General features: G+C 41.8%; 2 protein-coding genes across 4 annotated transcripts in view; both read right to left on the bottom strand.

Annotated features, from left to right (window-relative positions):
• DNASE2B (deoxyribonuclease 2 beta) overlaps window positions 1–22,236 on the bottom strand; it is a 97,944-nt gene that overhangs the window by 55,754 nt on the left and 19,954 nt on the right. For 2 of the 3 annotated variants that reach the window (XM_046645042.1, XM_046645044.1), the window contains exons 3-4: window positions 21,233–21,344; window positions 233–347 (exon numbers count right to left, since the gene is read on the bottom strand). The gene's annotated coding sequence lies outside the window, so the exon portion shown is untranslated. The remainder of the gene's footprint in view (window positions 1–232; window positions 348–21,232; window positions 21,345–22,236) is intronic. The other variant, XM_046645043.1, reaches the window with a different exon arrangement.
• On the bottom strand, window positions 8,129–10,433 carry LOC124230087 (dnaJ homolog subfamily B member 6-like). Its single transcript, XM_046645833.1, has 2 exons — window positions 9,793–10,433; window positions 8,129–8,333 (listed from the first exon to the last, which is right to left on the bottom strand). The coding sequence occupies exons 1-2, from the start codon at window positions 10,431–10,433 to the stop codon at window positions 8,129–8,131; spliced, it is 846 nt and encodes a 281-aa protein (XP_046501789.1).

The raw sequence follows: 22,236 nt of genomic DNA, 5'->3' as shown, positions 1-22,236 counted from the left end.
TTTATATTGATCACATATTGAAATGGTAATATATTGGGTTAAATATATTATTTAATTTTCTTGTTTCTTTTTACTTTTTTAAATGTGACTGCCAGAAAATTTTAAATTACATACGTGGCTCACAGTGAATCTTGATTGGACAGTGCCAGGCTAGTGCTGCTTTGCTCTGTCTCCGTATATGCACTAGAGAGTAGATGAGGTGCCTGAGGCTAAGAGGAACCATACAACTTACCCATGTTCCCATGTGAAGTACGTGGCGGACTGGATTCCAGCTCAGATCTATCCTGCACAGCCCCAGTGCTTCCACCCACTGCATCACAGCATAACTCAACTGATGTCACTGGGTTCTGGCAGAGGAGAGAGAATACTGTCCCAAACACCAATACTTAAAGGTGGGAAATGCTGGTTTCTTGAAGAGTTTTACTGAGTTTCCCTCAGAATATGTTTGTAATCTGATGAGTTTTATAGTATTACTTTCAAATTGAATATTTCCCAGCACATAAAAATAGAATGTTATCTATTGAAAAAGAAAATGAAACAATTTACTGAATGATTCTGCTACCTTTTATTCAGAAAGAAGACATTTAACTTGAAAACTCTGCCATAGTTATATCCCACAGACAACAGAGCTGGAGATCCTTGTGGCCGATCTTTCCTTGGTTGCTTTACCTGACTTTTCTGGAAAAGACCTCTAAGCTCTGTGACCTAAGATGCCCCATCGGTGGTGCCTGGGTGATAGCATGTGCTATCTTGTGGCACATGTTCCCTTATCTGGTTGTTTGTGGATCTGGCTGCCTGGGCCATGGCCTGTTCCTCACGTAATAAGTATGTTCAGTATTATTTACACCTTTACTCACTGGCCTCTTTCCCACTTTTGCTCTGATAAAGGTGGTAGGTCTGCCCATGCACTTTTTCTGTGGAAGAGGGGCACATTTCCTATTCGGAGATTGCCTGGCATGCCCAGCTTTCTTGATTTCTCCCTAAAGACAACTGTAGATGGGAACATGCTGCCTAAGTGAGGCAGAGACATCAACCAGTTACCTACTTGTGGGTGGCCAAAGACTTCTCTTGCTTTACTCACAGGGTCCTCCACTATTCTGCCCCAGTGCTAGGTTAGACACAACTTGGATGTGATCATTTTAATCTTTTCCTCTCTCTATAGTACCACCACTACTGGCCAGAAATGGTACCCAGACTTCTTAATTGCCTACAGAGCTACAGCATGAAGCTAACGAGCTGCTCATTAATGCACCTATTGCTCTCTCCCTCCTCCCTGTGGCTTCTGTTCCTGGTTTAGAAGCAGAATTAACAAGTTTTCTCCTAAGAGGCTATCTGTCCCGCAGCTGTCAGCTCTTTGAACATTTAACTTCATCCTCCAAATTATTACAAAAAACACTTACTGGCTCTGCGCCCAGACCTGACCCCTGCAGATCCTATTTGCAATGACCGTCAAAGGCAGATAGATCACCACCAAAGTACTTTTGCATTTGGCTTCCAAATATGGGAGTGATTGGGCAACTGTGGGTCATTAGAGTTTTTCAAATTAAATTCTTCCAAAGATATATTTCATTAATGCAGTGGAAGGACAGTGTGTGCCCCTGACAGTGTATGCTAAGCTCAGAGGGACAAAATCTATGTTCATTTAAGATATTTGTTGAGGACAGAATGAGGAGACTGCCACGAATTGGCCTCTTTTTCTTCATATTCATCATGTCCACTAAATATCAAAAATGATGCTCGATTCTGCTGCTCATTCCAATGCAATATGCCAGCTTGTTTTCTTTTCAACTTGCAATCTCTAGTTCCTGAAGTAACTTACTCTAAGGAGGCTCTCTGTGTGTTCTCTGCTTTAGATCAGGGGTCTACAGTTCAGATACCTTCAGGGTCCAGACAGCTAATGTACAAGTGTGAAATTGCTGGTTGAAAGATATTAGGGAATGAGAGACCGTAGTACATGGAGCTTTCGGCCTCACCTGGAAGAATGTAAATGTAGTTATAAAAACACACACACACTGCACTTGCCAAAGGAAAACGTGTCAGCTTAGATTCCACTGAAAAGGAACCAGTTTGTGACCTTGACTTTAAATCAGTTTATTAAATCTCCTTTGTGGAGTCTGAAGCAGAGGTTCAAATGTGGGCTGGGGAGGGGAGGTGGAGTGGCAATTATTGTTGAAAGTCCCTCATGATTCTGATAGCCTGTCTGCCCCTCTGGTTGAGAATAATCAAATTCAACATTAAACAGTTCTTGCAGAAACTATATTGGCATCGGGGGATGCTCATTCCCACTTACATTCATGAAATGCTTCCTCACGTAGCATGAGCATTTACTTCTAGCTGAGACCCAGCTCACATTAATAGAAATCCAGTGTGATCTGAAAAGGACTCAGACCTCTCTGGTTTTTACAGCTGTCTGGAGACAAAGGCTGCCTACCTGCTGAATTTCAAGTACTTCCAGCCTCTCTCTAAGGCCCGTTTTGATCACACTGTTTCCCCAGCACTGGGGTGGGAGGGGGAGAATGAAAGGACCTTCAGTTGTTGCCAAGGCACTCAGGCCTGCCTGTCATAGGCCTTCATTCTGGGTGCAAGAAAGGCAGACTATCTTTAATTTGCTAATTTTGCCTGAAAGCTGTCAACAGGGGGCTGAGGAATGATTTGATTCCTTTCAGTTTGCTTTTCAATGAAGACATTTTCCTTTCTTTTCTTTTCTTTTTTTTCCTGACAAGCATTTGTAGAGCAGTCCAGGTCTAAAGCTTAGTTGGGTTAGGTTAGAGTTAGTAGTGAACGAGCTTCCAAAGGGCGGTGAAAGGTGACTGTGATAAAACAGCCAGAGACTGAAGGGAGCTGAGCCCAAGTTCAAATCTAGAGAAAAATACAATTAAAGACGCAGTTTCAGTGTCATTTGCTCCAAGCGTTCAATGACCCATTGACAGTTGTCTCCTATTATCCTTTCTCCTTCATCTGTAGAAAAGTGGGACTTTTGAATCTTAGTTGGGCCCATGAGCTCTAATAAAAAGAGGAAATATTTCAAGCCTCTCTTTCAGCTTAGGTATGGCAATGTAACAGAATTCTGGACAGCAAGATATAAAAGGAAATAGTATGTATAATTTCTTACAAGTGTCCTTAGAAGAAGGAGGTATGTTCCTCTTTCCGTGTCTTCTCCCCACTGGTTGGAATTCAAGTGGTAATGGCTGAAGCAGACATCTTGGGCCATAAAATGCTTCTGGGAATGAACAGCATGCATGATGTAGCAAAAAGGAGGAATCTGTGTCCCGAACATCATGGACGGCCATAGCATCCATGGTCCCCGCATCTGGATATTTACATGAAGAGAAGAAAGCTTCTGTCTTATTGACGTTACCTCTCAGGGCAGGGGTGAGGGTGGGAGACAGCTTTTTATCACTCACAGCCAATTCTTTTCCAAACTAAAACAGAAACTCTCAGGTGAAGGCACAGAAGCAGGGCTTGGACGTGCCTCATGCTATCCTCTGAGGCAGACAGGGTTCAAACACCGTCACCATTTCACTCGTGGGAACCTCACTCAGGGAGGCGAATTAAGTTCTTCACTCCATCCGGCTTCGACTTGATCTCCTGTCCCCTCTTCCCCACCTGGGTCTCCAGCAGGTGAGCTTCTCCCCTTGCGTCACCATCACTCCTCACAGTACTTAACTATATTCCGCCTTTTAGTCTTCATATACGTTTTGTAGACTGTGAGAACTTGGGGATGGAAAATGTCTCTTTTGTAACCCCTTCTCCCAGTTATCATGCAAAACAGAGCGTTACTTAAATTTCAGACACTTCACAAACTCCATAACTGAATTCATTTGGAACGCCTTTTTGAACCCCACTCACTATACCATTTCCTGTCTTTTTGCCTCTCATCTTCATACTTTCTGTTCTTTAGAGAAATTATCTGTGTAAGGGACTGAATTATAACAATCTCTGAGATAGAGATTCAACTTGAGGAGGAGGAAGAGGCAACTTCAGGGAGTCCATCGACCCTGCAAAGTTTTGTATGTGGGAATATGAGCTTTTTGTCTAGAGGGAAGATCCATAGCTTTCATCAGAATTTCAAAAAAGCAAAAACAAAAACAAGCACATGACCCCCACTGGTCTACAGCAAATAAAAAATCTTTGGCTGAAATGACCCTAAAATTGGTTGTTGGGCAGGGGTAAGAGAAGGAACAAGGCCTATTTGTTTATAAAGAAGATAAATCCACTAGATAGATCTATATATTTTCTATATCTAAAGTTCCTTTTTTTTTAAAGGCTTAACTTTCTCTCCATGGTTTCAAGGAGAGACCTTAATCCTTAATCCCAACTGAAGACGCAGCGAAACAGAAAAGATCAAAGACGCACTGGGAATAAACTGAAGCAATGCTTTATTGCGACCACAAAGCACCAATTCAACAAGGCATTGACACACAGAGGTTGAACAAATGTCTCTTTGAACAGAGATGTAGCAAGCTCACTTTTTCAAGTTCTTAAAAACAAGTACTCAAACCAGGAACCAAACAAAGCATTAGAGCAATTAAAAAAATATTACACCATCATGGAGGAATATATATAAAAATATTCTGTACTAGGAACAAGGCTTTTTGATCTGTAACTCTTGGCAAACTTCTTCAGAAACAAATTGTTATAAATACAAACCATGAAGTGAAAAAATGCTTTCTTCGGAAACAACCAATTTAAAAGCAAATCTATGCAAAAATACCATCCCCCCTGTGAAAGCTAGCTGAATGTGGATGGATATCCCCAATACGCAATAAGAGTTTCTCTTTTCAGAGCTATGGTTCTGCTCCCGAAGGGGCGGGTGATGCACGTTCATTTCAACCATCGCAGCATATCCCAGTGAAACCTTAATAAGGTCAAGTGAAGGACCCTCTATAAAAAGGGTGTCGGCAATTCCATCCAAATAATGCAAGCTCTAAGGAGCAGAGGAATTCAAGGGAGACAGCAATCCCTTTCTTTTTTCTCCCCCTCCCCAAGTTTTCCTGTTTGTAATCTTCTTACATATTTACCCTAAAGATGCTCATTCCATTCAATTCTTTTTTAAGGATTTGGGGAAAGCAATCTATGAAGAAAATCCCCTTGGTGGGGAAGGGTGTCTTATCACGTCAAAGATCATTCTATTTGACAAACTCCACAATGAAAACCATCCTGTCCACATGCTGTCCTTGCTCCTCCTGGCTGAATTCAGGTCAGCCAATGGATTGCCTAGACTATCCAATAGGATAACGTTTCATTCGATTGAAATTGTTTACAGATACACATGTATGTATTCTGTTTGCAAAGTTTCATCACATGAAACTAAATTATGTCATTATGTATTTTTTGAGGTCCAAGACCCCAATTTGACTGTCCTATGAAGAGCTGTTCTTTAAATGCTTTGTCTGCAGAGGTTTTACATGATACTCATAGATTTTCAGAGCAGGCCCCAATTTTAACTGAAGTCCTGTCAACACATCATTTCTTGTCATCAATAGCAGAGATTTTCCATCAATTTCCTATAACGGAAGCAGAAGGTAAAGGCAACACATAAGTCCAAAAGCTCAAGGATAATGAAGAAAAAAGGAAGTTCAAAGGAAAAAGTCATATTGATTGTCCCCAAGCTAAAAATATTACTTTTTTATTGTGCCTAAATGGAAAAAACGGAATCTTCTATTTTTACCTTCCGTCTTCTACTTTTATTTTTGGATTAAATACAATCCATAGCTGATCTGGTTTTCAGGATCACATCACAGATGTCACATCTTAAAAAACTGACAGCAAGCTTAGAGTATGTACCCTTAAGGATCAAAGATGTTGCTTCTAAAAGGAATAATGACACTTTCCATTTTTAAAATATATTAAAGTTTACGCAGAATTTTTGTGCACTTAATTCCTAAAACAACTCTATAAATTAGCACGAACAGAGATTATCATCTTAATTTTACAGGCAAACCAAGGATCGAGGCAAGAAGTTAACCTGCCCAAGATCAAGAAGTTAGGAAGGGGTGGCAGAGGACTTGAACTCTCATCTGCCTACAGTCAAAGCTGATGTTGTTTTCATAACCCCCTTCTGTTTATCTTGAAACTCAGAAGTAAGTATGTGTTGTCTAGATGAACCAATGGGGACTAAAGTCTTGGGTTTTCTGGAATCTTGTCAATCACAATGATGGGCATTGGAAAAATGACTCATTCTCTGTGAAATTCTTTCCTGCTCATTAAAAGGAGAACCATCCTGCCTTAACACAAAAATCAACCTCTCATGCTGAGGGCCCTACCACGCTTCCTCTCAATGGGTCCTGAAGTTTCCAAATAATCCAGTGAAGGGCAGAGCCCTGCCCACTGCAGATTTCCCCCCCTGTTCTCCTCAAAGTCCACTCCCCATACTCCTGAGGTAGCCAACCAGCTCTACTTCACTCCATGTATCCTGGAGACAGCAGAGCTTTGGGGTGAAATAAAATTGAGCTTCTCATGAAAGAGATAAAGGCTGCAAATACAGAAATTGGTTGGAAACTTTTGGAAATGAAAAAAATGCAGAATACCACCTTATTTTTGTTATTGTTTATTGTGGGGACAAGCCAAGCTAGTTCTTAGGGGGCTTGGATTCAAAAGATGGATCAGCTGTGTATGCTTGGTAAGCCTCAACATATCTGTTCATGATTTTACCCACATATGTCTATAACTCGCTTCCCCACTGATGGACAGACAAGGGGACACAGTGTGCAACTGCAGCTACATAAAACTATGACTCCTTCCTACACCATCCTCAAGAGGGCCATTCCTCCAAATTCTCTCATGTATTTTGCCAGGCTGTGAAGAAAATGTGCTTTGAATGCCTAAGTGTGTGGGAGAAAGAGCACTGGGCTAGGGGACTGACAAAATACCCACTTTTTGACCTTAGGCAAGTCCCTTCTTCCTCTGTCTCCTCGGTTGATAATGTGGGGATACTGGGTTTCGACAGGATTCCATGAGATACCACTGGTGCAAATGCTCCCTGAGCTATGAGTTATACAATCACTTGTCATTATTCCTCGACAGGACCAGGGTCCCCATTTCACTTGTCAGCCACCCTACATGAACCAGAGCAGAAGGACAAGGAATTACTTCTAATCAGTCTACGGTGTTTTTGAGTTTTAGAAACCTTTATTTTGTCCACTACTGGAAAACAAAATGGCTCACATTAGTTTTTGAGAGACAACTATTCAAAACCATAGCACATGAAAAAGCAGTTGGTTTACAGGTGAAGAGTGGAAAATTATTTAAGGACAATGGAATTGACTTTCCAATTCTAAAGTACTTTTTTCTGTTTAGGCAGCTAGTAATCCCAAAGATTGCCCATCATTAAAATCTGCAAGTATGAGAGTTGGCAAAGGAGCTTTCAACACCTGGAAACCACAGTAGTGGTTCTGCAGGCATTGTGAGGTCACAGGCATCTGAGTCACAGGTTACATCAAAGCTCAGGCTCGATCTATCTCTGAGATGAATATTGACTCATTTGAAATGCCTTACAAACAGCCAAGCCCTTCCTGCTACCTCTCTTTCCTTTGCTGCTGTTGCTCATCCTTAACTTACTACAGGTTTCAAACAGGCCTCAGGGAGAGATGACACTGCTTTCATTTCTATACAAGAAAACTTCCTTGACTAACTGAAAGTGAATTTTTTTTAATCTCTGCTGGCAAAAAGTCCTTCTACAACTCAGCATTTCTGTCAAAAGCCAAGTATGTCTACGAAAAATGCTGAAATTTGGATTTTATTTAAGACAAAATGGAAAATCATGTTTCATGCTGCAATTTGATTTTCCCTTTGTTCAGTAGCCACATTGCCGTTCACCTCAGACTAGGGTTGGTAAAAGAAAGCTCCATCTGGAAATCCTCATTTCAAACATTTTGAAATGAATATAATTCATGGATACAACAAAAGTTTCCTCTTAACCCATGACTATAGCAACTCAGATGAAAGGGAGTGGATATGGCATAATGGAAATATGAGCTTGAAGGTCAAGCAAACTGCAGACAACTCTGCCTCCACAACTTATTGTGTGACCTTGGGTAAGGGATTTAACTCTCTGAGCCTCAGTTTCCTCACTTGTAAAATGAGGAAATGAAGCTCTGAAGTATTTTGGAGATTAGAAACAATTCATTCACGTAAGGCACCTAGCACAGTGCCTGGCATCTAGGAGGTTCTCAATGACTGCTAAGTGGAAAGGTATAGGCTCTGGAAGAAAAGGGATGTGTTCCAATTCCAAATCCATCTTCTGCTTCCTTTCTGGGAGTGTGCTCCCTGCCTGAATCGTACCCTTTGCCAGACAGATGCAGGCATATTTCTGTTTAAGTTCAGGAAATTCACTGAGATTAAAAAAGTTCAAAGAGTACATAAAACATTTATCTCATAAAAATCGCAAACACAGGAAAGTTCTTTGATTAAGAAAGCTAATCATTCGTTGCATAACTTCTATACAAGATTGAGATGCAAATGAAATCCAAATTTTGCCAGTCAGCATGGTGTGCTAGAACGGGCAAGAGACTGGAAGTTGGAAGACAGAGGTCCTAATGCAGGCTCCATCAGTAACTTTCCACAAGGAGCCAGCCCTCTGGAGCCCAGTCTGTTCATTAGTGTAAATGAAGGCACTGGAGTGTGACTATATCCTGTTAAACAAACAAACAGATCCCATGATTTTGCATGTACATTATGATTAAAGCCAAAATAAAAAAATAATTCACATCTTGTGATCTTGTTTACATTGATATGATAAGGGATAATCATCTGTAAGTTTCACTGAAAGTTTTTACATTGCTTGTGTCTTTTGTCTTCATGTAAGAGTAACCAAATACCTGTTGGGCAATAATATTCAAAATATTTGCATACTTAATAAGTTCCAGCAAGTACTCATGTATGGAAATAAGGTTTAGAGACAACAAGTATATATTTCCAATGAGGGTGAGACCCTAGATCTAAAGATAAATGAGCAGCATCCATAGATGTTATAGCTCAGTGGATAAGCATGTGTTTTAGAGTAAGATGCTATTTTACTGCTTATTAGGTGAGGCCCAGGGTAAGTTACTCAATCTCTCTAAGCCTCATTTCCTTATCTATGTTATGGGAGGAAAGCAGCTACTGTATTTCACTGCTGAAAGGATTATTGAGATAACACATGTCAAGTACAATTCCTGACGTCTACCAACCACTCAATAAATGCTAGCTATGAAAGAAGTATATAAAAAAAATCATAAGCCTTTTACGTTTCACTCGTTCTCTCCGCCAACATTAACCTAAGACGATATAAAACTCGGTAACTCTTTCAGTTGAGCCTAATTGTGAAATGGTCCATTGGAAATGTTTGGGAAGAAAGAAGATGAAATGGGAAGAGAAGTAGCAAAGAGAAGAGATAGGAAGAGGCCACAAAGAGATAGTGGCCATCAAGAAAGAGAGAACTGGATAATAGCAAGGTAGAGCAGGAAAAAAAGTCCAAGGAAGTCAATGGGATTTATGATGGTGGGGTCCTGCAACTGACTCAGAAGGACATATTTATGGTGCTGGTCTCTACTGTCCCAAATATAGTGCAAGAGAAAAGATGGCTCAGTTTAGAATCCGAAGACTTGGGCTGGAAGCCAAACTCTGATGCTTCCTAGTTCCTCGTGTAACATCTGGCCCATTACTTGCTTCCTCTGTGAAATGAGAAGTTTGGACTCAGCTCACTTCTGTCCATTCCAGTTCAACACACTTTCAGATTCTAATTCTGTCTTTGATAAGCATCAGACTCACAGGAAAGTCTCTCTGTGAAAGAAGATAGCAGCAACTCCTTACCAATGATGTGGAGGAATCTGATGAAATAGGCTTTCTTTCTTCACTTCAGTCTTTCTCCTCACATTTTCTAAAACTTTCTTTGTAACGATCCTCTTGCCATTCACTGTCTGGCTACAAGTGGTCACCAGTCTGAAGTTTCCCATTCCACTGCTTACAAAGGGTACAAACGTCCCAGAGGAAGGGGGACTTGGTCTGGAAACCGGGGATATAAAAGTGGAAAATCCTGTGTCCGATATGGGGGTCACATCAAAGAAGGAGGAGCGGAATCTCCTGGCTCTACCCAAATGGCCAATGGAAAAATAATCTCCTGAGAAGAGGTCTTCATCTTCAAAGACATTTTGAAAGCCACCGTGTGGCCTCTCAAACCACAGTTCCTCCTTCAAATGGTTTCTGTTTCTGTTGTCTTCTCTATTTCCCTTTTTGATGCTGCTTCCTCTGGACTTGTCATAGTTGTTGCGTTTCTCGGCATCAGACAAGACTTCATAGGCCTCTGCTACTTGTTTGAATTTCTCCTCAGCTGCCTCCTTGTTTTCTGGGTTCTTGTCTGGGTGTACCTGAAGAGCTAACTTGTGGTAAGCCTTCTTAATATCAGAAGGGGAAGCATTTTGAGGCACCCCTAGTACTTGGTAGTAATTCACCATGTTTCTTTAAAGGTCCCTTCCTCACCAAGACAGAGTTTATTTTCTGAAGAATTTCCATATAACTTTGGAAAGGAAGGTGGTGAACTACTCAAGTCCACAACAAGACCCTTTGAATCTTATCACATGGTTCTTGGGACAAAGTCTCTTCTTGGGGAGAAATTCCTCTTTGGGGTAGTATCCTCTACAATGCGCCCACCCCCACCCCGCCCTCTGCAGCTCATTGTGGGTGGAGTGACTATGAGCTCAACATTATCAGCTAATGACTCTCAGCTGATGCTGTGCTTAACTTGCATTCCTATTGGTGGAAAATTTGGGGTGGATAATATACATATTGAGGTGACTTCACCTAGTTTAAAAAAACCCAACATTGAGCAGCTTGTTAACAGAAACTATTTGTGTGGCACAAAAAGAGGGCTTTGGCTATTTGTTAAAGTAACAGTCGGAAGCAAAATGGGTCTTGCACTTAAATCAGACATAAAATCTATTTTTGGTTCATTGCGAGGGCTAGTGCCTTCAGTGACTTAATAAGTGTGTCCCTGTATTTAATATTTGCTGCCGGCACAAATTTGGTGATAAAAGGGCTCTACAACAACAACAACAAAATCTTGTACACATATCTGATGAAGGAAAAAGAATGAAGCTCACTTCATCAGATGAGGAAACCGGCTTACAGAGATGTCTGCCTAGATTTTTTAAAAAGAATAGATTTAGGGAGCAGAATTAGAAGTGAAGGCTTTCCACGTAGGGTCACATAAAGCTTCTTCACTTCAGTTGATCTTTTAAAGTTAGCCTTTTTGAAATTTATCTCTAGACTTAAGAACAAAACAAAGTAGCAGCATCACATAGCAAATGCTTTCAAAAATGGCTGTAAAGCTCAAGTGTAGCAAGCGCTGCTCTTTCTCCAGGACACACAACTACACATTTCCCAGACTTCCCTGCAGTTTGGTGTGGCCACATGACACGTTCTGGCCAATGACATGTGAAGGGACAAAGTGCACCTCTTTCAGATCTGATTCATAAAACCACCGATGTGCACCCTTCCTTGCTCTTTATCCTTCTACCAACTGGACGTCAATGCCCAGAGGATCCTAAAACCTTCCAGTTGAAGATGACAGAGCCTCCGTCAGGCTGGGTCCTTGAATTACAGTGAAGCAGAATACCCCCACCAACCATCTTGGACTATTTATATGACTAAGAAATAAACTTTGACCGTAATCAAGCCATTATACATGTTTTGATCTACTTGTGACGGCAGTTAGTCTACTCAAATATACCAACCATTTCGGCAACTTTGCCTTCACTTTTAGAACCTACTCTTCTATTGTCAGCAACCAGAAGGTTCTTCCCTCTGCAACACTGAAAGTCCACCATCCTTTTCTAGCTCACTCCTCTCTCCCGTTACACCTACTCTTTCATTTCAACTCCACTTTCTCCAGGGTTATGAGTCCTCTTCAAACTCTTCTTTTGTACCAAGTCTGCACCCACTGGTTCGCTCTGGGGACTGTTCTTTTACATGCCCTCTCAAATCACCATGTTAAGCTATCAGCCCTCTGCTGTGCCCATGACACAAACACCCCATCCAGGAGCAGTTTAGCAATTCAGCTTCTCTGACTCCTATACCTGGTGGAGCTGGGGAAAAAAAAAATCAAGAAACCATGAAGATGAAGCACTATACACGTGCAGTGTACCAGTTTCAGCTGGGGCAACAGAATACCTTAACAGTTCTTTTATTTGTCCTTGGTCAGCTCCCTCTCCCATTCTTCTTGGTAGCTCTTATTAACCTTCACTGCTCTCCTCTAGTTCCTAATTAATCTCTCACCATCCCTGTCCACTCTAAGCAGAAGAGTTTGGGTCTTGTTCAGCAAAGGAAATAGAGGCTCAGGAAAAACCCTCATGTCCTTGAGGACAACAGCAATCTTAGCTACATCTGTACACATCCTCACCTATGCCCCAGAGCATAGGAAGGTAGAGGAAAGATAGGAAGACACGGGAAGATATCCCTGTCTTGCTCAGAAGTAATCTCTTCATATTTTTTTAAAATAAAATAGTTGCATATTTTTAGTAACCAAACTGAACCATCATGTACATTATGGCTGACATTAAATTCTTAAATTTTACTATAGTAAAATGTATATAACATGAAATAGGCTATTTTAACTATTACTATGTGTACAGTTCAGTGGCATTAATTACAGTCACAATGTTGTGCAGCCATGCCACTATCTTTTAAACTCTTCCATCACCCCAAACAGAAATCCCATTAAGCAATAACTCTCCCTTCCCCCTTAGCCCTTGTTAACCTCTAATCTGCTTTGCGCCTCTATGAATTTGCCTATTTTCGATATTTCACATAAAAGGAATAATATAATATTTGGCTTATTTCACTTAACATAATGTTTTCAAGGTTCATCCATGTTGTAGGATGTATCAGAACGTCATTCCTTTTAATGGCTGAATAATATTCCATTATATGTATATACCACATTTTGTTTATCCATTCATCTGTTCATGGACACTTGAGTTGTTTCCACACTTTGGTTATTGTGAATAATGCTGCAGTGAACATTTGTGTATAAGTATCTGTTTAGTCCTTCCTTTCAATTCTTTGTGTGGAATTGCTGGGTCATATGGTAATTCTACGCTTAACTTTTTGAAGAACTGCCATGCTTTTTCCACAGCAGCTGTACAATTTTACGTTCCCACTAACAGTGCATGAGGGGTCTAATTTCTCCATATCCTTGCCCTCCATACTCTTTTGAACTCATCCCTTTCCTTATCCTCAGGGAGTTTTCTTCATTTAACTGTCCTCAATTTCATTCCATTTTAACCTGTCCAATTCTTCTGGCTACTTTCCTGTATGTAAATAAGTTTGTCTCCTCTCTTAGAAAATAGCCTTCATGCCTACATGACCCTCCACCTACTGGTTCCCCCTCCACTTGCCTGCCTCCCACTCCCTCATCCACTTGGAGGAAGGGGTTCTCCACCTCCCAACAGTCATCTATTCTCCTCCCCCAACTCCATTGAAATTCCACCATCATTCACAGACCCTGTTGGGCTTCACCTTTTGAAGTATTTGACTTTGTTATCATTTCATGTTCCTTGAAACTCTCTCCTTCATTGGTTTCTAACAAAGTCTCATTACTGGTTCTCTCTCCACTTCCCTGAATGTTCTGTCTCTGTTGCTTTTGCTAGTTGCCTTTCTTCTCCTGAGTTAAAACCTTGGTATTCCCCAGGGGGCTGTCCTTGGCCTTTTTCTTTTGTCGTTCTAAATGCCTCTCTCATTCTCACCCCCTCCTTTGACTGCTGATGACTCTCATATCTTTGTTTCTAGGCCTCACTCTCCCCTTGAGCTGCCTGCTGGAAATATCCACTTAGATGTATTACAGGCCCTTAAATTTAATGTGCCCTGATCTGCACTCATTGTACCCATTTTAAAACTTACCTCCCACACACATCCTGGTTAATGGCACTACTTTACAACCACTCAATCTGGAAACTTAGTAGTCCCCCAAACCTCCTCCTGTTCCCATGTGTGAGCAACGAGCTCAGTCCTAGGGCTACAGCAGAGAACTGAGACGGGACAAAGCTTCCCCCTCCATTGCCAATGACTCACTAAATTCTTTCGACCATCTTCCCTGGACTTTCTAATCCATCTCTCTCTTTCCATCCACAATGGAACAATCATAGCAGTTTTCCTGCCTCTGTCTCCTTGTTCTCCAAGCCACTCTCCACATGGCCACTAGATTAATCTTTCAAAACCACATCTTCTCATGGCACTCCCCACTTATTATCCTTCAGTGGTTTCCTAGGGCCTCTCACATAAAGTCTCTCTTCTGCCAGCAAACCAGACTGTTATCTGGACCCATTTACCTTTCAGTCATATCCCTGGGCATTCCCTGCACCACACCTCTTGCTCTGAGTTCTCAATGAAACCATGCTTTTCCATGTCCTTATGCCTTTGTATTTGATCCTCCCTCTGCCTGGAGTCTTCTGTGCTTCCTTCGAATGGTTCTTATATCTACAGTGGTTTCAAGTGGTTTTATTAAAGTAAAATAATACTCCTAATAATGAGCATCATTTTACTCTCACAATTTTATATTTATCCTAATGAGTGTTAGAGAAAGCTGTAACAACTATGGAAACAACTGAACAAGTGAATAAACCAAAGAAGAACCACATACCTGACTGTCTTATAATGTCTTATAACTGTTCTCATTTCAAAGGAATGACTTAACCATTTGGGATTTTTGGTTTATAGAAATCTATTCTATTTCAATCAAAAATTCAAAAGGTTCTTTCCTTATCAGTTTTGCTTTCATTCTCTTGGCCATTTTCCTATTGTAAGCTTTACCCACTTGCTTTTTTTGATTTTATTTTTTTTTCCTTTTTCTCCCTAAAGCACCCTGGTACATAGTTGTATATTCTTCGTTGTGGGTCCTTCCAGTTGTGGCACGTGGGACGCCACCTCAGCGTGGTTTGATGGCCTCAGCGTGGTCTGATGAGCAGTGCCATGTCCGTGCCCAGGATTCGAACCAACAAAACACTGGGCTGCCCACAGCGGAGCACGCAAACTTAACCACTCGGCCACAGGGCCAGCCACTTTACCCACCTGCTTTTTAACTCTTTTCTAAATTTTTATGGGCCAAAGAGACACATCAGCGGAGTTTGAGTTACCACTTCCCCTGCGCATTATGCTATAAAATATTTTAAGCATTTCAGAAGCTATCAACTGTTAAGAAATATCAGATGTCAAAGCACTTTGAATATTTTTAGTACTTGGTATTATAAAATGCTGAAAAAGTAACAAAAGTTATTCCTAATTTGTGGAGTTTTAACTGGTCTAATTCAGAGCTAGATTTACCATGAAGCTAACAAAGCTTAGGTTTTGCCTTGGCGATTTTGTATTCATAACTTTGTAATTTTTTTCCCAAGGAGGGCTTTTAGAATTGCATAAGCTTTAGGCCACTCAAAACCTGGATTTGCCTCAGGTCTAATTAGAAATATCCATCTAGAATCACTACAGTTGAAATCCATCTGGTGAGTGGGGACACCTGCTCAGGGTTGCTCTGATTGGCCTCCCCACTTTACTACCCCATTTGAGGTGGTTAGTGTTACTTGGCAATTTGTAGTAATAAGAAATTTTGTTTATATTTATTAAGTCAGTGGACTCAGAAATGTATCAGAAGATAGCAATGAGCCATCTAAAAAGAAATGCCAATCTTTGTGTTTCAAATGAATGGCTTAAACAACCAGTCGGGCATTTCAGAGTAAAATGCTGTTCTCATGCATGTGGTTTAGGGAAAGTGAGGAGATAATAGAGTAAAATTAAATTTGTCACCATGAGTTGCATATTATTTTGTCATGGTACTCTGAGAAAAAAATTATCGCAGTGATACATATTTTTCTAGAAACAGAATCACTGATGTTACTCGTAAGTTTGAGGAATCTGAACAATATGAATTATATGGCATTGATTTAATGGCAGATCTCTATCTTCATATATAGTCTGTGTATATGAGTCAGATAGATGACGACACAGAAATGAATGCCACTATAACAGGCAGAGCTGTCTGTGGTCTGTAGTTAGGGTCAAGTTTGGGTGGTGAGGTTGCTGTATTGGACTGCCAGAATTCCTTAACTGGCAACTAAAAGCATTGTCAATAGATGGCTCTACATCAGAGAATGATGCTCATTTAGCCTTCGGAGTTTGACAAAATACACCTTATTCTAAATGTTCTGTGTGAGGACAGTGGAAATGATTTGAATGAAGTTAGTCAAAAGGTTGTCTCTTAAAACTAAAACTCTTAGGAAAGTAAAATTCCTGAAGTACCTTTGACTCTTGAAAACCAGGAAACTCATATCCCTGGCAAATGCCAATTTTTTATCATCCAGTTACAAAAATTCAACACTGTATATACAACATCTCAAGTGACTTCATGTCCTATGCTGTGCATTGAAAGCATACTTCATGAGGGCCGGTTCCGGGATAACACTTGACTCTTAAAGCAGGAGCCTGCGCAACATTCTGCTTGTTTAACTCAACATTCCCTTTATAGAAATCGGAGTCCTAGAAAGGGAAACTCTCCAGAATCATCCAGTGACCTTGAGTCAATCAGAAGAAAAGAAACCAGGAGTCGTGGCTCTCACTCATGCCTTTCACCACAGCCTAAGAGGTCTGTCTGCTAGAAGACAATTGGGAAAATAGCCACCACACTATGTGTCTGTGGGAGAGACAGTACCGACAGTGCTGCAATCACCGCCTCCTGCTCTTATGTGCCAGTGAACCCTCTGGAGCACAATGTTAATGAAGCCAGTGGGCTAAGGGAGGGTGACATCACTAGTCATAAAAGGGGAATGGCCAGAACAGTAATACAACCCCAAACCCACACTCTATCCACACTGGATCACTGCAGGAGTTGGGTAGGGAGCTGGGCAGGGGCCTAGGCCTTCCCTCTTGACAGTTCTTTTGGCTTGTAGTTGTGGCTCACGTGGAGGACTCAAAAGAGGTTTGTCAGAAGAAATCTTAATGGAGATAATTACACCAGTGGGAAACTTAATGGAGATAATTGTTATGTGGCAGTGTGCCTGCACAGAGAAAAGGAGGTTATGCAAAGATCATCAGCTTAACCTAGTTGCCTCTCCATCCCACAGGAACATGGGACGCCATTCCTACACTTTGGACAAACTCACTCAATGGCCTGACATCTTCCAACAGAGCATGCTACTAGAAAGCCACATCTGACTCTGGTTGCTACAGCAACAGAATATCTAAAAACATACTCTGAGACGATACCATGAGGACAGATACTCTCCTGAAAGTTGGTCCATCTGATGGTGGACATGTCTGGCATCAGTGTCAGTGTCTCAGTAAGCTTAGGTTGCTGTAACAAAATACCATAGATTGGGTGCCTTAAACAAGACAGAAATTTATTTCTCACAGTTCTGGAGGCTGGAAGTCCAAGATCAAGTGCCAACATGGTCAGGTTCTTGGCAAGGGCTTCTTCCTGGCTTGCAGATGGCTGCTCTCTTGCTGTATCCTCACATGGCAAAGAGAAAGAGCAAACTTTCTGGTCCCTTCTTTTCAGGGCACTAATCTCATCACAAAGGTTCCACCCTCATGACCTCATCTAAATCTAATTATCTCCCAAAGGACCCACCTCCTAATACCATCACATTGGGAGTTAGGGTTTCAAAATATGAATTTTAGGAGGGACACAAATATTCAGTACCTAACAGTCAGCCATGAAACTCAGCTCCCCACATCATTGGCACCCATGCTCCCCTTTCTGGACCTGCCCTTTTCCCAGGTAGTTTCAAGGATGCTCTCCACCTCTGCTTACTTCCATCAAATGGTAGGGCAAAGCCTTCCCTGAGGATATTTAAGGCTGTGGCCATTCTATTGTTTTTCAGCTGCTGTGACCTAGAAGATGTGCCTGGAAGGGTCAAGTGTTTGGGCTGGGGGTGGCCTGCAGTCTTCCCAACTGGTATGAGCCTGGTGAGTGACTGCTGACTGCTTGAGGTTCATTGCCAAGAAGATCGTTGGAGGTTAAACACCAACAGCTTCTGAAGCACGAAGACAGAAGAAGTAGGTGAACACTGTAGAGGATCCTGATCCCCAGTCCTCATGGAAACCACAGCAGCTACTTGTCTTAGCCTGAGCCTCGCTGCTGAGTCCCTCCTCGCCCTCCACCTCCTTTAATGAGAAGAGCAAAGATGAGAATTTCACAGCAGAAGGAAGATTTGGATCAGTTCCAGAGAATAATTCAAGGCAGACTCTTTCCCTCACCCAACCACCTTTCTAGTAGAATGAAGGAACTCAAGCTGGCAAAACTCCAGTCCCCTGGGAATTCATTTCTCAGGCTCCCGACTTGGTGGGCTCAACACAGTAGCAAGATGATACTCCTTTCCCCTCTTGAAGGACTTCTGAATGAAATGCTTTGGGAGAATTTGTTCCCTTTTGCATCCCACTGTCGCTGGTGCCAGAGTGATGTCATCCATTGGAGAAAGGGCCTGCTCCTGGGCCAAGCTCAGAGTGGGCCAGTTCCATTCTGAGGTCCTGCACAGAATCCGGAAGGCCCAAAGAATACCCCCTCCCTCCAATCTGGGACATGTGCCTCACAGGAATCTGAGCCAAATCTCCATCTGAAAAATGCTTTTGGGCAGCTGGGAATTTGGCCAAGAGACCTTTCAGCTAAGTCCTTTTTTATGTTAACCTTCCAGAATATTATTTAAATTTAATTTTAGAAGCAAGTTACTCAACTGCAATGACACAAATGGACATTATACCATTAGAAACCAAAATAAAATATGTTCCAGCTGACTGGCCTTCCACTTTCCAACCTGAGCTATTTTTTCCCCACAATTTTATTATAAAAATTTTCAAATGTAAAGTTGTGAGAATATTATAGTGAACACCCATATTCCCACCATCTACATTCTACAATTAACATTTTCTATACTTACTTTATCATGTATCTGTCAACCTGCTCATGTCTCTATCCAATTGTCAATCCACGTTTTGATGCATTTCAAAGTAAGTTACATACATCGGTATACTTCTTCCCTAAATACTTTAGTTTGCATATTATTAATTGTTTAATATTTTTTATAGTTCTTTTCCTTCTGAGGTAAAATTTATAGGCTATATAATGCACAAATCTGAATCAATTGCATATCCCTGTGCATATGCAGTGAGCAATGCATTTACCTATAACCCAAACCCTTATCGAGACACAGAACACTACCATCACCCAGAAAGCTCCCTCATGCCCCTTCCCAGTCATTCTCCGCTCCCACCTATCCAGAGACAACCACTGTTCTTTTTTTCTACCACTGATGCATTTTCCTGTTCTCAACCGTTATCAAGCATATCTCAACTGCTATGGTCTGAATGTTTGTGTCCTCCCAAAATTCAAATGTTGAAACCTAACTCCTAAGGAATATTGAGGGTATTAGTAATGGTATGAGGTGGTGGGGCTTTTGAAAGGTAATGGACTTCATGCCCTTATAAAAGAGGGCCCAGAGAGTTCTCTCATCCCTTCCTTCATGTGAGGACACAGAGAAAGGATGTCTGTCTAGGAAGTGGGCCCTCACTAGACACTCAATCTGATGGCACCTTAACCTTGGACTCCCCTGCTTCTAGAACCATGAGAAATAAATGTTTGTTGTTGATAAGCCACCTAGCTTCTGGTATTTTTGTTATAGAGTCCTGAATGGACTAAGACAGGAACTATTCAGTATGAGCTCTTTTATATAGGGCTTCTCTCACTCAGCATAATGTTTTGAGACTCATCCAAACTGCTGTACATATCAGTCATTCATTCCTTTTTATTACTGGGTAGTATTCCATTGTATGACCACACCACAGTTTGTATATTCATTCTCCTATTGATGGACACTTAGGCTTCCAATTTTGGACGATTATGAATAAAGCTACTAAGAACAATTTTACACAAATCTTTTGGGGACATATGTTTTCATTTCCCTTGGGTAAATACTCAGGAGTGAAATTGCTGGATCATGGAGTAGACGTCTGAGTGTTTATTTCACACTCCCACCAACAATGTAGGAGAGTGTGGTTGTTCCACATCCTCATGAACATTTGGATTTATCAATCTTTCTAATTTTAGCTATTCTGGTGAGTACGAAGTGATTTAAGCTGCTATTTTGGCAAATTTTCTAAATTAACAAAAAGTATATATGTATAAGGATCAGGTTGAAGGAAACATCTGTTGAAGGAAATCTAGAGATTAGCATATATGACACCTGAAAAGTTCACCTGTCCAAACCCAGCCTGAGAGAATAACAAATGGCTAAGGGATGTAGAAGCAGTAGCCAAACCCATTCTTCAGTTTATAATTCTCTCAATTCTATGACAATCTTAGAAAAGTAAATTTAATGCTTAGAAAATTGCTGACTTCAGTGATAGGGAGATAGGAACTCTGTTTCCTGACAGAGCTGGTCTGGTGTGGACCATGGGTTCCCCAATTTGCTTCCTCATAGTCAAAACCCCTTGAGCATCATCCCTACAGAGCTGGACCAGCCTGGAAAATGAAGTCAGGAATCACCTAGACAATTGGGAGGGACCCTCTGCTCCTCTCTCCCTCTTTCCAACACCAACCCTGTTCCTTAGGGAAAGCAATTAACATTTTTGGGCACCGATGTTGTGCCAGGACCTATTCAGGCTTTGGGCATTGTCCTTTAATCCTCACAATACCACCAGTAAGGCATTGATAGTCTCAAGTTAGAGACATGAACCCAAGACTCAGAGAGATGTAGTAACTTTCCTGGGGTCACACAGAGTTAGAAGAACCAGGATTTGACTCTAAATCCTGTGCTCTTTCCACTCTACTTTGCTAAGTACCCAGAAAGCAAATCGGAGCAGGATTAATAGCTCAGTTGGTGCTGAGGCCAGTAGCAGATGGTGCTGCATGTGTCTCCATCAGATTTGTCCCTCCTTTTTCTTTCTTTTCTGTTTTCTGCTTTCTAGTGTGTTTGTCTTGAAGGTGGGGCTCTTCCCTCTTGGGAAGATGCAGATGGCGATGAGCACTAGCCCTCCTCTCTACAGCCATGACTGCTTCACAGGGCTTGGGTTTTTCTCCTGCAGGAAGGAATCGCTAGCTTGTCACTTTCTTTCTCCCCTTCCCCACCCACCTCTGTTGCTTAGGGCCTCGGATGCTCAGGACTTGATGTGAGGACGCACAGAGAGCCTCCCTGAGCCCTCACTGCTCTTCCTCTTCCTCCTCACTGTGAGGAAGGGAGGTGGTTGGTTCATCACGTGTTTCTCTAGACCAAATTACCTGTTCCTGAAAAGCACTGGCTTGCTCCTCAAATCCTGCTGTTCGGAAATAATTGACGACATCCATCACAGCCCAGTCTGCAGGATCGGGGGGCCTCCCATTCTCCATGGAACTGCAAAACACAAATCCAGACCATCGTAATCGCAGAGCAGGCAAGAGTGTGTGGCCAGGCTCACTACCCAGTCTCCCAGGGGCAGGAACCAGGGCCCTCTCTTCCCTCCAATGCCCGGATCCCAGTTTACCTCCCTCAGGACCATAATCATTCTTGTGTTTCTGGGGTTCAGAAGATCATTACTCTCACTGGCTCAGTCACTGATTTCCTAATAAACTATTAGACCTTTAATATAAAGCATTTCCTCATGTACTGCATTTTAACCCAGAGATATTAAGAGTGATTTCTGGTGGCTCACAGCATGATATTCATACTCCTGAGTTAAGGACACCAGGACCTTTACAATAAGGCCCCAACATATCACTCTTTTCCCATCTCTGACCACCTTCCCCATCCCCATCCCCACATATCCAGGGCTAAAGCCATTCCTGAATGTGCCATGCCCTTTCACAGCTCTGGGCCTTTGCACATGCTGCGACAGTCACTTATAATGCCCCCTCATTTGTCTCCACCTGACAAAATCCTCCCATCGGTACTAGTTCAAATGCCCCTCCTGTGAGGCATTTTGTGGCTCCACTAGGGAAGTGTTTTAGTTATAACCTCCTCTGAGTTTGAGAACTCCATTCACACTCCCATTGTAGCACTCTCCACCCTGGATTATACTCTCTGCTTATTGGACAGTCTCTAGACTTTCCACTAAAGTGGGAAATATGGGCTAGAGATACACACTTGGGCCTGGACCATTTCTCATTTTATTATTCCTAGTTTCAAGCATGTAGCTACGAAGTCAGTCAATGTTCAAATGACTAGGTGATGCTCAAGCATCTGTCTGGGAGTGTTTATCAGTAACTGGCCTCACTGGATTTAGAGACGAGGGACAGGAGAAGTGGAG

The sequence above is a fragment of the Equus quagga genome, chromosome 18 (genome assembly GCF_021613505.1).
Source record: "Equus quagga isolate Etosha38 chromosome 18, UCLA_HA_Equagga_1.0, whole genome shotgun sequence".
NCBI lineage: Eukaryota > Metazoa > Chordata > Mammalia > Perissodactyla > Equidae > Equus > Equus quagga.
Note: the sequence above shows the minus strand (reverse complement) of the source record. Positions and strands in the feature narration are given on the sequence as shown.